The 12,789-nt window shown below is 36.1% G+C and overlaps 1 protein-coding gene and 1 long non-coding RNA gene across 3 annotated transcripts in view; one reads left to right on the top strand and one right to left on the bottom strand.

Moving 5' to 3' along the window:
- Positions 1 to 12,650, top strand: part of DNAH12 (dynein axonemal heavy chain 12) — a 56,953-nt gene extending 44,303 nt beyond the window's left edge. For both annotated transcript variants that reach the window (XM_085072690.1, XM_085072689.1), the window contains exons 60-75: positions 341 to 513; positions 1,009 to 1,149; positions 2,259 to 2,417; positions 3,414 to 3,558; positions 4,392 to 4,542; positions 4,816 to 5,069; positions 5,453 to 5,593; positions 6,348 to 6,485; positions 7,354 to 7,587; positions 8,009 to 8,194; positions 8,664 to 8,767; positions 9,854 to 10,058; positions 10,252 to 10,389; positions 10,898 to 10,989; positions 11,227 to 11,294; positions 12,141 to 12,650. In XM_085072690.1, coding sequence (XP_084928816.1) covers positions 341 to 513; positions 1,009 to 1,149; positions 2,259 to 2,417; positions 3,414 to 3,558; positions 4,392 to 4,542; positions 4,816 to 5,069; positions 5,453 to 5,593; positions 6,348 to 6,485; positions 7,354 to 7,587; positions 8,009 to 8,194; positions 8,664 to 8,767; positions 9,854 to 10,058; positions 10,252 to 10,389; positions 10,898 to 10,989; positions 11,227 to 11,294; positions 12,141 to 12,331 — 2,520 coding nt within the window. In that variant the 3' untranslated portion in view covers positions 12,332 to 12,650. The remainder of the gene's footprint in view (positions 1 to 340; positions 514 to 1,008; positions 1,150 to 2,258; positions 2,418 to 3,413; positions 3,559 to 4,391; positions 4,543 to 4,815; positions 5,070 to 5,452; positions 5,594 to 6,347; positions 6,486 to 7,353; positions 7,588 to 8,008; positions 8,195 to 8,663; positions 8,768 to 9,853; positions 10,059 to 10,251; positions 10,390 to 10,897; positions 10,990 to 11,226; positions 11,295 to 12,140) is intronic.
- On the bottom strand, positions 3,729 to 10,974 carry LOC146431723 (uncharacterized). The gene is made up of 2 exons (XR_014854742.1): positions 10,889 to 10,974; positions 3,729 to 6,596 (listed from the first exon to the last, which is right to left on the bottom strand). It is a non-coding gene; the product is annotated as an uncharacterized LOC146431723 (long non-coding RNA).
- Positions 12,651 to 12,789: the final 139 nt, after the last annotated feature.

Consider the following 12,789-nt stretch of genomic DNA (forward strand, 5'->3'; position numbering starts at 1 on the left):
AGCAAATTCTGTACTTGTGCAATGTAAAGAGAAATAAAATTGGATCTGTTTTAGAATCCTCACTGGTAGTTTATTCAGTCTTTAAGATGTTTTAAAGCCTGTATCTGTAGTGCAGGTAAATAGATCAGGCAGTACTGGGCCGGGCCCAGTGCTCATTTTACCCAGTGTAGTCACCACCTACTGTGGTCCTTCTGGAGCAGAAAAGTTGTGTTACTCTGGTGTTACAAAGTGCTGTATAGAACTGCTTTGGTGATGTTATTAAGTAGTTATGTTTTTGTAGAATATTAAGAGCACCAAGAATATTAAAAGCTCTTGTTTATCCCGCACTATTGGTGTGTAGATTGCAGAGAAGACAGAGCTGAAAATCGCGGAGTCGCGGGAGGCGTACCGGCCTGTGGCACAGCATTCAGCCGTGCTGTTCTTCAGCATCGCAGACCTGGCCAACATCGACCCCATGTATCAGTACTCCCTCAGCTGGTTTGTCAACCTCTTCATCAGCTCCATTCATGACAGGTAAAGAGAGTCTGTCTGCTGTCAAATAAAGGGGTTTCGTTCTCTTGTAAATAGTTCTCTCCATCTGGAAACCTCCTGACATGCAACCTCTTGAAGAAAAGTATCATTTATTAATGAAGTAATTGCTCTTTTTAGTTACTGCTTATGCAAAAGATGAACTGTAAGCATGTGCCACAATTAAATATTTTTGAGAATGTGGCTTTACGTTTTAAGTCTGTTTCTGAAATAGGCTCCATTAGGAGCCCTGAGTGCCACCACTTTACTGTGACAAATTGATTTCAGCTCATTATTTTGCTTAGGACTTTTAAAAGGGCTAAAGTCTTTTAAAAAGATGCAGAGTATAATTGAAGATTTGGGGAAACTGGCATCTAAGTCCCTTGTGGATCATGTGGGTATAATATAAATCCTCTGCAATCCTAAATAAATGAGATTTCTTAAATGATTGCATATTGTATGCAGTTTAAAGTCTCTGTTTCTCACTTCTTTTCTTTTTAGTAATAAATCCAAAATTTTGAAGAAGCGACTTCAGTATCTGAATGACCACTTCACCTACAATCTCTACTGCCAAGTGTGTCGTTCATTGTTTGAAACGGACAAACTGCTCTTCTCGTTTTTGCTGTGTTGTAATCTGCTCATGTAAGCTCATTGTTGTGAAGTCTTTTAGTAATAGAAACTAATGATTTTCTTCTCATAGAAGCAGATACTGATGAGATGGAATGTTTTTGTGCATATTGATACTTACGCCTTTGGAGTAAGGTCATGAATACTTTGGGTTTTCTAAGATGTGTAATATTAACAATGGAAAAGTATGTGAGTGTATCACTACTACAGGACACATGAAAGAAAGTGTTTCCATTTGTCAGTGGTTTTGTCAATGATAAATCTGTCTTTAAAGGACCTGGGTAGTGTTGCATAGCATCCTTACATCAAAAAGAATTACTATTATTTAAGAAAACGTTTTAGAAAGAAACTTACACAGTAATGTGCACTGTCAACAGCTTCTAGGGTTTTGTCTTTGCATTTTTTGTCTTTCTGTTATCATTTTGCATAATATCATGAGATCTCAGATGCAGTCTTCTCCTTTCCACCAGATTTTTTGTTTTCTCTTCCTTATTTTGTATGAATACACCATGAAAGGAATGATATGTTCAAAATCATACAACCATAATGTGCATACTAAATGAATTGCAGTGTGTACTCATCTGTACATGGACTGTTCTTCGTGGGCCAGTTTGTAAGGCTACTGTAATCGCAGAAAATGCATAATTTTTTACAAAGCCTTTAAAAATCAGGAATAATTGCACTTAAAAAAGACAAACAAACAGGTGTTAGGAATATATTCTTCACCAAAAGGACTGTCAAATACTGGAATGGGCTGCCCAGGTAGTGGTGGAATCACCATCCCTAGACAGGTTTAAAAGCTGTCTAGGGACTGAGAGACATGTATTAGTGATAGCTTGGCAGTGCTGAGGGAACAGTTGGACTTGATGATCTTAAAGGTCTTTTCCAACCTAAATAATTAATTGATTCTAAGATTTACTTCTTGAAACCCTTACTTTAGTCTCAATCAGATATTTTTACCGTGCAGTTTTTTAATAATATACATTATTCAAATCTGATCTCAGCTCTTACTGAAGTAGAAGCATTCCTAAAGGGCCATGAAGTATAATTAATTTAAAACAACTGTTTATATTATGTAAAATTGTATCTCAATTACTGAATGTTATTTTTTTTTTTTAATACAGGGCAAATAATGAAATAGAACATCAAGAGTTTATGTTCTTACTAACTGGAGGTGTGGGTCTCAAGAATGTGCACACGAATCCAGATCCATCTTGGCTGTCAGATAAGAGCTGGGATGAATTATGTCGTGCAAGTGAATTCCCAGCTTTGGAAAAACTGAGGTAAAGTATTGATGTGAATAGGCCTGAATTGATTTGGACCAATACATACATAACATGCTGAAAGAAATGTTTGCTAAATGTTTTCCAAATCTGTGCCAGAATGCCAATGGCATAAAACCAGCCCCCTTTTTTCATTATCATATTTGCTTCACTTACTCCAATCAGTCAGTCACTAACTGTTATTTAATAAAACTATTTTTTCTGAATTATTTGAGGCATTGCCTAAAGAACTGTTTCTTTTGAAATGTCTTCATGGTAGAGAAACAGTGTTTTAAGTGTTCAATGAAAGCCAGAGGTGGTATATGTGGCAGAATTCCACTGCAGTTTTGGGGAAGGAGTTTTTCTAGTAAACACTATTCTCTTGAACTCAGTACAATTTCACCCTGGGTTTAAATAGGATTTAACACTAAATTCTGGAGCCAGCATGGCTGTACATGACTTCCATAAAATAGCTGACTGAGTGCAAGTATTTGGAGCATTTGGATCTGAGTGCAGTAACACTGTGCTATTAGAAGTTGTTCTTCGAGGTTGTTTTGTGTTTCAGCCCCTTTGGAGTTTTAGTAGCAGTGTGGATGATAATCCTTTAAATAATCTGAGAGTTGTCCCATTGCAGAGAACATACTCTGCGTGTCATGTGAAGGAAAATAAATTTTTTCCCCTGTTTGAATTTCCTGGTGATTTTCTTCAATTAAAGTGTGGTGTTTTCCTGAAATAGTGGAGGCAGAAAATTCACCCAGACCTATGAAAGTCCTAGCAATGCTGGCTGGAGGAACAGACAGAACTTATTGTCAACTTGGAGCCTTTCAGGGGCAATCTCTCCTCAGCAGCATAGTGGAAAGAGATTTTTCACCATTCAGCATGGAGAAGCTCAACTGGGGGATTATTTTCTGATGAAGACATGAAGTGGTGTAAATGACAATACAATGTATTTTGCCTTTGATAAACATTAAAAAAAAAGACTCCATCTATTTATAGTGCTTGTGGTTTTTTCTCTAGGAGTCATGTCTCTGAAAATATAGGTGAATGGAAAAAAATGTATGATAGCAAAGAGCCTCACAACTTTCCATTACCACAAGAGTGGAATAATACATTAACTGAATTACAGAAGATTATAGTTCTTCGGTGTTTAAGACCAGACAAGGTAAAATGATCTGTTGTGGAATGTTTGTAGACTGTGCCATGCCTTGTAGCATAGGCTGCTCTGCCTGTTACAGTAACTAATCTGTTCTTCATCATATTTCTTAAGAAAGTAAATGCTATTCTTATTTTTCAAGTGACCAATACGAACACCACAAGGATCAGCTGAAATCGTTTTTCTGGCATGCTTTAATGAATCTTTTGGAGTATTCTCACTGTTCTAGTTTTCTTGAAGTATTTGTTCATAGCCAGACTGTTTCCTGGTGCACCCAATATGCTCGAGAACAGAACATATTAGCTTGAAAAAAAATATGCAAGGTATCTAATACCATGTGCTTTCAGACAGGATTTTTAAGGCAAAAAGACATGAGTTGATTCAAACAACCAAGATGAACTTTTAACACATTCTGCCTTTGTTGCTCTTAACAAATTGGATTGTATTTTCTTTAGGAACTATCAATGTTAGCATTTAAGGCATATTGCAATTGCTCCCTATAACTAATTAAAAATAATAATATTTTATAAGGGAGAATGTGCTTGTCCTCCACATCAGGAAAAGCCTGAATCAATGCCTTAATGTTATTTAATATTGTTTATATGAGGTATCTTATTCTTTATTTTCTAAAAACAGTACTATTGCTCTTGTAAGGAAAAAATAAGGAGAGAAGTGTCAACAAGAGGGGAAACCTTTACTTCTGGATCATTCTGCAAGACTAGTCTCAAATCTCTCCAAATCTGACAAGTGTCTGCAGGCTTGGGAATTTGACATGAAATATGATGTCAGATCTGCAGCTGTTTCTATGTTAATGTTTTGTATTTGATTCTTTTTTTGGCCAGATTGGTCCAGCTATAACAACATTTGTTACTGAGAAACTGGGGAAGAAATTCGTAGAGCCACCACCTTTTGATCTAGCAAAAAGTTACTTAGATTCAAATGCGACAGTCCCTTTAATATTTGTGCTATCTCCAGGAGCAGATCCCATGTCTAGTAAGTATACACAGAAAAAGAAAACAGAAATGTAGCAAAGCTTTTCAATTTAGGGACCTCAAATTCCCCTTCAATACACTGTGAGGATTATTTTGGACTTTCTGCAAGTAGATTTGAGTGCATTGTGTCACACTGGTAGAATTCTGTGCCTCTTAAAAATGGGAATTTGTATGCACATTGAAACAAAACAGTAATAGAAGCTTTCTGATATTTTTTTCTGACATAACTTCTTTTTAATGAAGGAGTGCTAAAATCTTATGCTTTCTGTTCAAGGCCTCCTGAAATTGGCAAATGACAGAGAGATGGTAGGAGATAAGTTTCAGTCCATCTCATTAGGACAAGGACAAGGACCGATAGCTACAAAAATGATTCAAACAGGAATGGAAGAAGGAACTTGGGTTTGCTTACAAAATTGTCATTTAGCTGTCTCCTGGATGCCAATGCTGGAGAAAATATGTGAGGAACTTAACAGTGAAAACTGTCATCCAGAATTCAGACTTTGGCTTACAAGTTACCCCTCACCAAAGGTATATGTATTGCTCAATGTTCTCTGTTTGGGGAAAGGCAAAGTTGATTACATTTTTTGGGAATTTTTATATACCTCAATGATAATACAAAACTTCTCTGAAATGCATTGAGGCATTGAAGAAATAATTTAACCAAGGAAGGACATTTAAAAAATAATTATACATATAATAATATCAAGCTTCCTTTGTTAATATTTTGCCATTGTGATGTGCAATATTTTGTGTATTACTCAATGGAACTGCAATCTGACAGCATATATGTTTATCTTTAAAATGTAATTTCTTTCAGATAGTTATGTAAAAAACACAGAATAATAATATATTGTTAATATAGCATCTATGCCACACTTTCTGAATGCAGTTTTGGTTTTTTTTGTTTCTAGTTTCCAGTAACCATTCTGCAGAATGGAGTGAAGATGACAAATGAACCTCCTACTGGTCTCCGGTTAAACCTACTTCAGTCATTTCTGTCTGATCCTATTTCTGATCCTGAATTCTTTGCTGGATGCCCTGGAAAGGAACGGGTAATGTGCCAAACTCTTGAGAAGTTTTTGGAGTTTGGGTTTTTTTTTAACCACAGATATATTGATTTCTGACCAGTGACTATTATAAGCTAAAGCTTTTACTGTGGTTGTGAATTTAGGTTTTGCAGTGATAATTAATTAAGAATTACCCCTGCCGGGTAATTTCAAGTAGCAGTCTTTAAAATGGTTTCTTAGTATTTATTGAATTACTTACATGTTACACACATAGTACACAATGTACATGGACTCTGCACATTGATAAAAAAGGGCATGTCTGTCATCACTGAGATGATAAACACTGTGGAGATCTTTTCTTGCTACCAGGGACCAAGTGCTCATGAATCTTATTGATACCACTTAGCTAATCATTACCTGTGAAGGAAGTGGGATTAGTCAGAGATATGAGTTATCAATATACATAGGTGTGACTGCATCCAAGGACTTGCATCAAAAATACATCTGTATTTTGTGTTTATCTAATGAACCGTGAAAATAATATCTAGGCACTTGGAATTCTTATGCAGTCAGTTGCCTTATACATGAAAGAATATAATGGTACTTGAGGAACTGGCTAAATGTGCTTGCATATGTGGCAACCTGGTGTGCACTTGTTCCCAAGGCAAAAACCACAATGTATTTAGTGGTGGCCTGTAGTTATATCTGGATGGAGAGTGGATGTTTTCTACACAGGTTACACACTAGCATGAGCTTATGGACTAGTTAATAACACCTTTTTCTTTTGCTTTTCTCAAAGGTATGGGAGAAACTGCTCTTTGGAGTTTGTTTCTTCCATGCTCTTGTTCAGGAGAGAAGAAAGTTTGGGCCCCTTGGTTGGAATATACCCTATGGATTTAATGAATCTGACTTGCGAATCAGTATCAGACAGCTGCAGGTAAAATCATTGATTACCTCCTAAACTCTGATCTTGCTATGCACAGCTGAGAGTCACAAGGAGCAATACACTGAAGTTACATCGAAAGTTCATAGATATTCAGGATTTCAGCTATAAATGCAAGCAACGTCAATCATATGATAAATATTTTCAAAATTACAAATTACATAAAATAGATTTCTACAGATATATGGAATATAATGGAGATATCTGAGTATTATAAAAGTTAAAACTGTCGTATATAAGAGCTTACTGTTCTTTAAATAGCACCCTGTCAGTGGCAGTCACCTATCCAGTGGGGTTAATAGGAAGAATTTTTTTTTACATACATACTGGTAGTTAACAGAACCTCAGACTATTCTCTTTCCATGACATGAAATGGTGAATACCATTTGAGCTTGAACCTTTTGTAGGCACTGTGTAGGAAAGTCAGGAGAGTTAAAACTGGAGTATGGAAGTTGAGGCTGAAGATTTGGAAAAGTTACCAAGAAGTTAATGAAAGAGATTGGAGGGTACTGAAGATAAAAGATATATTAAGTGAAGTGCATGTTTATTTCTGACACAGAGAAGTGCCCATCTACAAAATTTAGACTGGAGAAGCCATCCACTTGCAAATAATTCTAGAATTACTTGGATGATTGAGTAATTTTGATATTCACAAGAGGCTTTTACTATTAACTCCTCTTTATTCTAAACAGTAGTTTTTACCTGAAAAAATATTTCAGAATTTGGATTTCCAACACCTAGGAACAAAAATCCATAAACTGCAGTTTACACATGCTATAGCTTCCAGCCATTTAGTCTGTTGGCCACACTGTTGTTCTGCAGATCTTGCAAGTGTCTAGAGCTACTCACATTTCTGTTTCAGTTATTCATCAATGAGTATAGCCATGTCCCTTTTGAAGCTGTCTCTTACCTAACTGGTGAGTGTAACTATGGAGGTCGAGTGACAGATGACTGGGACAGACGTTTGCTGCTGACCATGCTGGATGACTTCTACAACCCAGATATCATTGAAAATCCTGGCTATACTTTTTCTCCCAGTGGCAACTACTATGCTCCACCCAAAGGCACATATGAGGATTACATTGAGTTTATTAAGGTAAAAAGTAGAACAAGATTTGGAACTGTTATGATGATGTGCTAAGAAAGCAATCCTTAAAGGTTTCTCTGCCTTAAAAAGGTAGTTTTGCAGACCATTAAATTGTGTGTTCAGGTTCTTGCCTGACATAGCTTGTATGATCCTTGCCATGATCTAGAATGTTTCTGAGAGAGAGAGGGAATCAGTAAGTAGATAGGAGGACCTGTAGCATAGATAATTGATAATTCCTTGGAAATGGCTTTGTGTATGAGAGGTGATGGCTCTGTCACCAGTAATTCTGCCTGCAAATACCACTAAGGCCAACAAGGTCCTTACTCACCTGCAGTTGAAGTCAATGCTAGTTTTTCACTTGACTTAAAGAAACCTTGGATCAGATTCCTGCTGCTTTATGTCACACAGACATTTTTTTATTTTGTCCTAGAGTCTTCCCTTTAGTCAGCATCCAGAGGTATTTGGCTTGCATGAAAATGTGGATATTGCAAAAGATCTGCAGCAAACTAAGACCATCTTTGAATCTCTGCTTTTAACACAAGGAGGAGGCACTCAGGGAACTTCTGGGGGTGGTGACAGCACTCTCTATGCAATTGCGGATGATATTCTCAGCAAGGTATTGTATTATACAAATGACTTCATTTTTTCTTTTTGCAAAGCAGAAATTCCCTAACTAGAATCTTCAGTGCAAAGTAGATTTCACGTTGGAAGTAAAACCTTCTGGAAGGAATTTAGTGCAATGTGAAAGTAAGAACTTGTGTGGCTGTAACAGACAACAAAAAGAAAAGAGCAAAGAGAACTTGAAAGAACGGTTGATTCATTCACATGAATAAGTTTAAAATTATTAAATGGAAATGTACTTATAACTTTCCATGATATCAAAAATTCTAGGTTTTTTTAAAAAGATGAACATTAACCCCCCCGCAAATTTTTATTTGGATTGAACTGCTGAATACTGTCATGATAAGATACTAATCAGAAAGTATAGTGGTATCTGTTGCTCTGCAAATATTAATATTTGTATATATTTATTATAAAATCATTATTAGGTATGAAGTTATTTCCAAATGTGTTGTTATTTACAGCTTCCAAAGGATTTTGACATTGAAAGTTGCCTAATTAAATATCCTGTGAGATATGAAGAAAGTATGAACACTGTGCTGGTGCAGGAAATGGAAAGATTTAACCAGTAAGAATGCTCTATTTTATTAAATTTACCAGAAATCATTCCATTTACGGAAAAAAATTTCTGCAAAACGTATTCTGTAAGCCCTGTGTTGTGTGAAATATGTTTCTTATTCCCTTCTAATTGACTGCATGGATATCTGCAGTCCAAGCATCCTTGCTCCTTGTGGAGGCGAGTGTAGGATAAATGTCAGGAAAAATGAAGTGGCAAAATTAACTGAAAGAGAAAAGAAGGGAGTATGAGGAAGTTCTGGGAAAAGAGAATGCAAACAATATTTTATATTCTTTTTTTTAAAAACTTGACTTTCCCTTTCGCCATCTTTACCTTCATTTTATTTTATTTTCCTCATATTTCTGACCTGTAGGGTAAAGTGGTTAGGAACTGTAATACATGCACAGTTACAGTTTATGAAACCTTTCCCAAGATAAATATATTTCTGTTTGTTTTTAATTGTCTCATGTGCTTCTGTTTGAAATTTTTTATTTTTCCCCCATTTTCTGATGCTTTTTTTTCCTATTTTCACAATTATTTTCCTAAGATTACAAACCTAGAATCACTTGTTTTTTCTCTTTTGACTTTGTTTGCTAATTTTCTTTCTCATCTTTGCCTGCCTCTTCATTCCTTCTTTCTCTTTTCTCTCTGTCCTCCTTCTTTTCCATTTGTCTCTTCACATCTCCTGCTTCATTTTCTCCCAAATGCTCTCTGGCCTTCAATCTCCAAATTACCCTTATTGCAGACCCTGGACACCTCTTCTTTTGCAATCTAAACCTTTTTTTTTTTTTTTTCCTTCATCCAGTGTATGGTGGATATGTTTGGAGTTCCAAATGTATCCTCTTACCAAACAATCCAGAGGATATCAGAGATAACAAAAGAATTTATTGCTCTTCCAAGTCTTAAATAAATCTGCACAAATACATAAATCCATGACTTTACAGACATGGCTTATTGTGCAGATATTTGTATGGATATATAGGTATAAAAGTTCTATAGATGACTCCATAATCCACTTTTTTATTTCTTTCTAATGACATTGTTGTGTTTAACAAATCATGCAAAATGTGTAAAAATTGTTTTGTTTTTTAATTCTAGTTTAATCCGAACTATTCGTATTACACTAATTAACCTGAAGAAAGCCATTAAAGGACTGGTTGTTATGGATGCTGAACTGGAGGCTCTGTCTGGCAGTCTCCTTGTTGGAAAAGTTCCTGAGAAGTGGGCACAGCATTCATACCCAAGTCTAAAACCTTTAGGCAGTTATGTTATAGATTTGCTAGCAAGGCTGAAGTTTTTGCAGGTAATGTACAAGGGGCAGTGCTGCCAACTATTTAATCTACTTTCCTGTATAATTTGTCTTTTATGTTAAAGGATTATTGGGAAAGGAGTGATAGGCTTTATTTAGATTTTCTGAGTACAATCCTATAGAAAACAGTTAAAGAGTATGGGATTTCTCTCTCTCTGATTTTTGAATGCCACTTTCCTCTTTCCAGGATTGGTATGACTCAGGGAAGCCTGCTGTTTTTTGGCTGTCAGGATTCTATTTTACTCAAGCTTTCCTAACTGGAGCTATGCAAAACTATGCTAGGAAGCACAGGATCCCTATTGACCTTCTAGGATATGAATTTGAGGTATGGATGTATTACAAATTAATATTTTATTAATCTGAGTACTGATGTTGTGGTGAGATTTAGTAAGTAAATTCTAACTGGAAGGTTCATTCTGCAACTAACTCACTGCAATCTGAAGACATACATTAGATTATTTGGTAACAATGGCAGGCTAAATAACATGCACAGAAGAGGTATTCTCAAAGTGATTAAAAGTAATTCTATCACTGCACCCAGAACTCTACTCAAGAAAAGAGCCTATCCAGTGTGTATTTTTCTGCGTGATTAAAGCCTCATTTTATAACCTACAATAAAGGTAATTGACAAACTCAGAGAAGTCTGCTGTCTCTACAAGTGTATATATATATATATATATATATATACATATACATATAAAAGTAATATTGAAACGAAGGGTTACTATATTATTCTCAGTTTGGATTGATCTGAAGAAGTGGCAATTGGCATAATAACTCAAAAAGCAAAGAGCTGTGAAAGTTTAGTAACATGGAACACTTACTTCTTGCAGGTTATTCCTCAGGATACTGCTGATACTGCACCAGAGGACGGTGTTTACATCCACGGATTATTTTTAGATGGAGCTCGCTGGGACAGGGCCAAGTCAGTAGCCAAGTGTTTTACTGTGGTTCTGGAAAGCTTTTTTCAGTGCTCAGACAAGATTGGTTTAAATATTTTAAGTAATACTTTTCATATTATTGAAATAACACACCAAATTAAGTACTCTTTCATGCATGGAAAGTGGGGAAGAAAAAACAAACAAACAAGCAAATTACCAAAAAAACCACCCACCAAACCCCTCAAGCCACAAATAATTCCTTTGCTGCTTTCTCTCTCCAGAGGAATGTTAACTGAGCAGTATCCCAAAGTGCTCTTTGATGCCATGCCGATCATTTGGATAAAGCCAAGTGAGTAAAATTTCTCTGATGTGTGAGCTATTCAACAAGAAATTGCCACAGTGGTTTCCTTTTTTTCACTAAAGATCAATGAGAACTTTTGACTGACTTAGAGAGACTGACTGTTTTACCTCATGTAATTTAACAGGGTTTGCTCAGGTTATTTTTAGCTGCTGTGATATCTGTCTCTCATACTAGCAAGATGTTTTTCACAACTCTTGTTTTCTTTGAGAGGAATAAATCCCTGGTTTTGTTAATACACAAAATCAGAACTTATTACTGCAACTCTCGCAACTTGGATGTTAGCAAATAGGCAGTATTAAAATTTGCCATTTTCTCTGCTTGTGCCTTCTCTTGCGGTTGGATGTATTTGTTCAGACCTGCATGATTTTAGGCTTTGCACAAATTCCACATAAGCAGTCTGGGTAAACAAAGAGTTCCTGGAGAGTTCTGTCCTTGGATATTAGATTATTTGAATTGCAGTTAGCTTCTCTGGCACCTGGACCAGAATTCTTGTAGAGCTGTGAAAAACTTGGGTATAAGCTATGTATTAACTAGGTAATTATTCAGATTTTAATGTGTCTATGAGTATTACAAAGCTGGTAGAATCACAGGAAGGCATCGAGTCCTGAAAACAAATTGTAGCTAAATTTGTTGGGTTTAAAACCAAAACACACCTCACAAGAAAACGCAAAAAGAAAAACCCAGATAATTTTATTCTGTTGCTCTCAAAACAGTTTTGCATTTTTATTTAGCTTTAGAGATGTTACTGTCAATACTTGACATTTGCACGTAGGTTATGTTTCTACCTAAAGATCTGCTGACTGTAATGCATTATTTTGGGTTTTTTTTTTGAAGCTGTGAAATCGGACATAAAGGAGTCTAGTGCCTATGTTTGCCCTCTGTACAAGACAAGTGAGCGCAAAGGGGTCTTATCCACTACTGGGCATTCCACGAACTTCGTCATTGCTTTGATGCTCAACACAGACCAACCAGTCCAGCACTGGATCAAGAGAGGTGTGGCCTTGCTGTGCCAGCTGGATGACTGACTGTGGACAGTTCACATACAGCCTTTGCAACAGCTTTTTGTTGGCTCACAAAGTGGAACTTAGTATGTAAAAGAAACACCTGGAGGTTTTTGTACTGTAAGAGGGCATACAAGCACTTTCTGACCCTCAAGTTTTTTCTTGATTAAGAATGTATTATGACCATCTTTACGATCTGTAAGCAATACAGGTAGGATTTTAGTCCTTGGTGGTATTGTTAAAGTGTGAACATCTTGAATATCACAAAATATATTTTCATGGAAAATAAAGGTAGTTTGCACTTTTTGAGAGAAACATTACAGGTAATAAACTTGATTCTGCACTTTTGTTTTCTTTAAAAACAATTTTAAAGCATTACTCAAGCATTCATTCTATATCTCCTCTGTCAAAGAACTGTTTCAATCTTGCAGTAGATACAGCCATCACCAGTTCTTTGTATGGATCCCTCCATAAAATACAGT

The sequence above is a fragment of the Lichenostomus cassidix genome, chromosome 12 (genome assembly GCF_008360975.1).
Source record: "Lichenostomus cassidix isolate B80296 chromosome 12, HeHo_3.0, whole genome shotgun sequence".
Lineage (NCBI taxonomy): Eukaryota > Metazoa > Chordata > Aves > Passeriformes > Meliphagidae > Lichenostomus > Lichenostomus cassidix.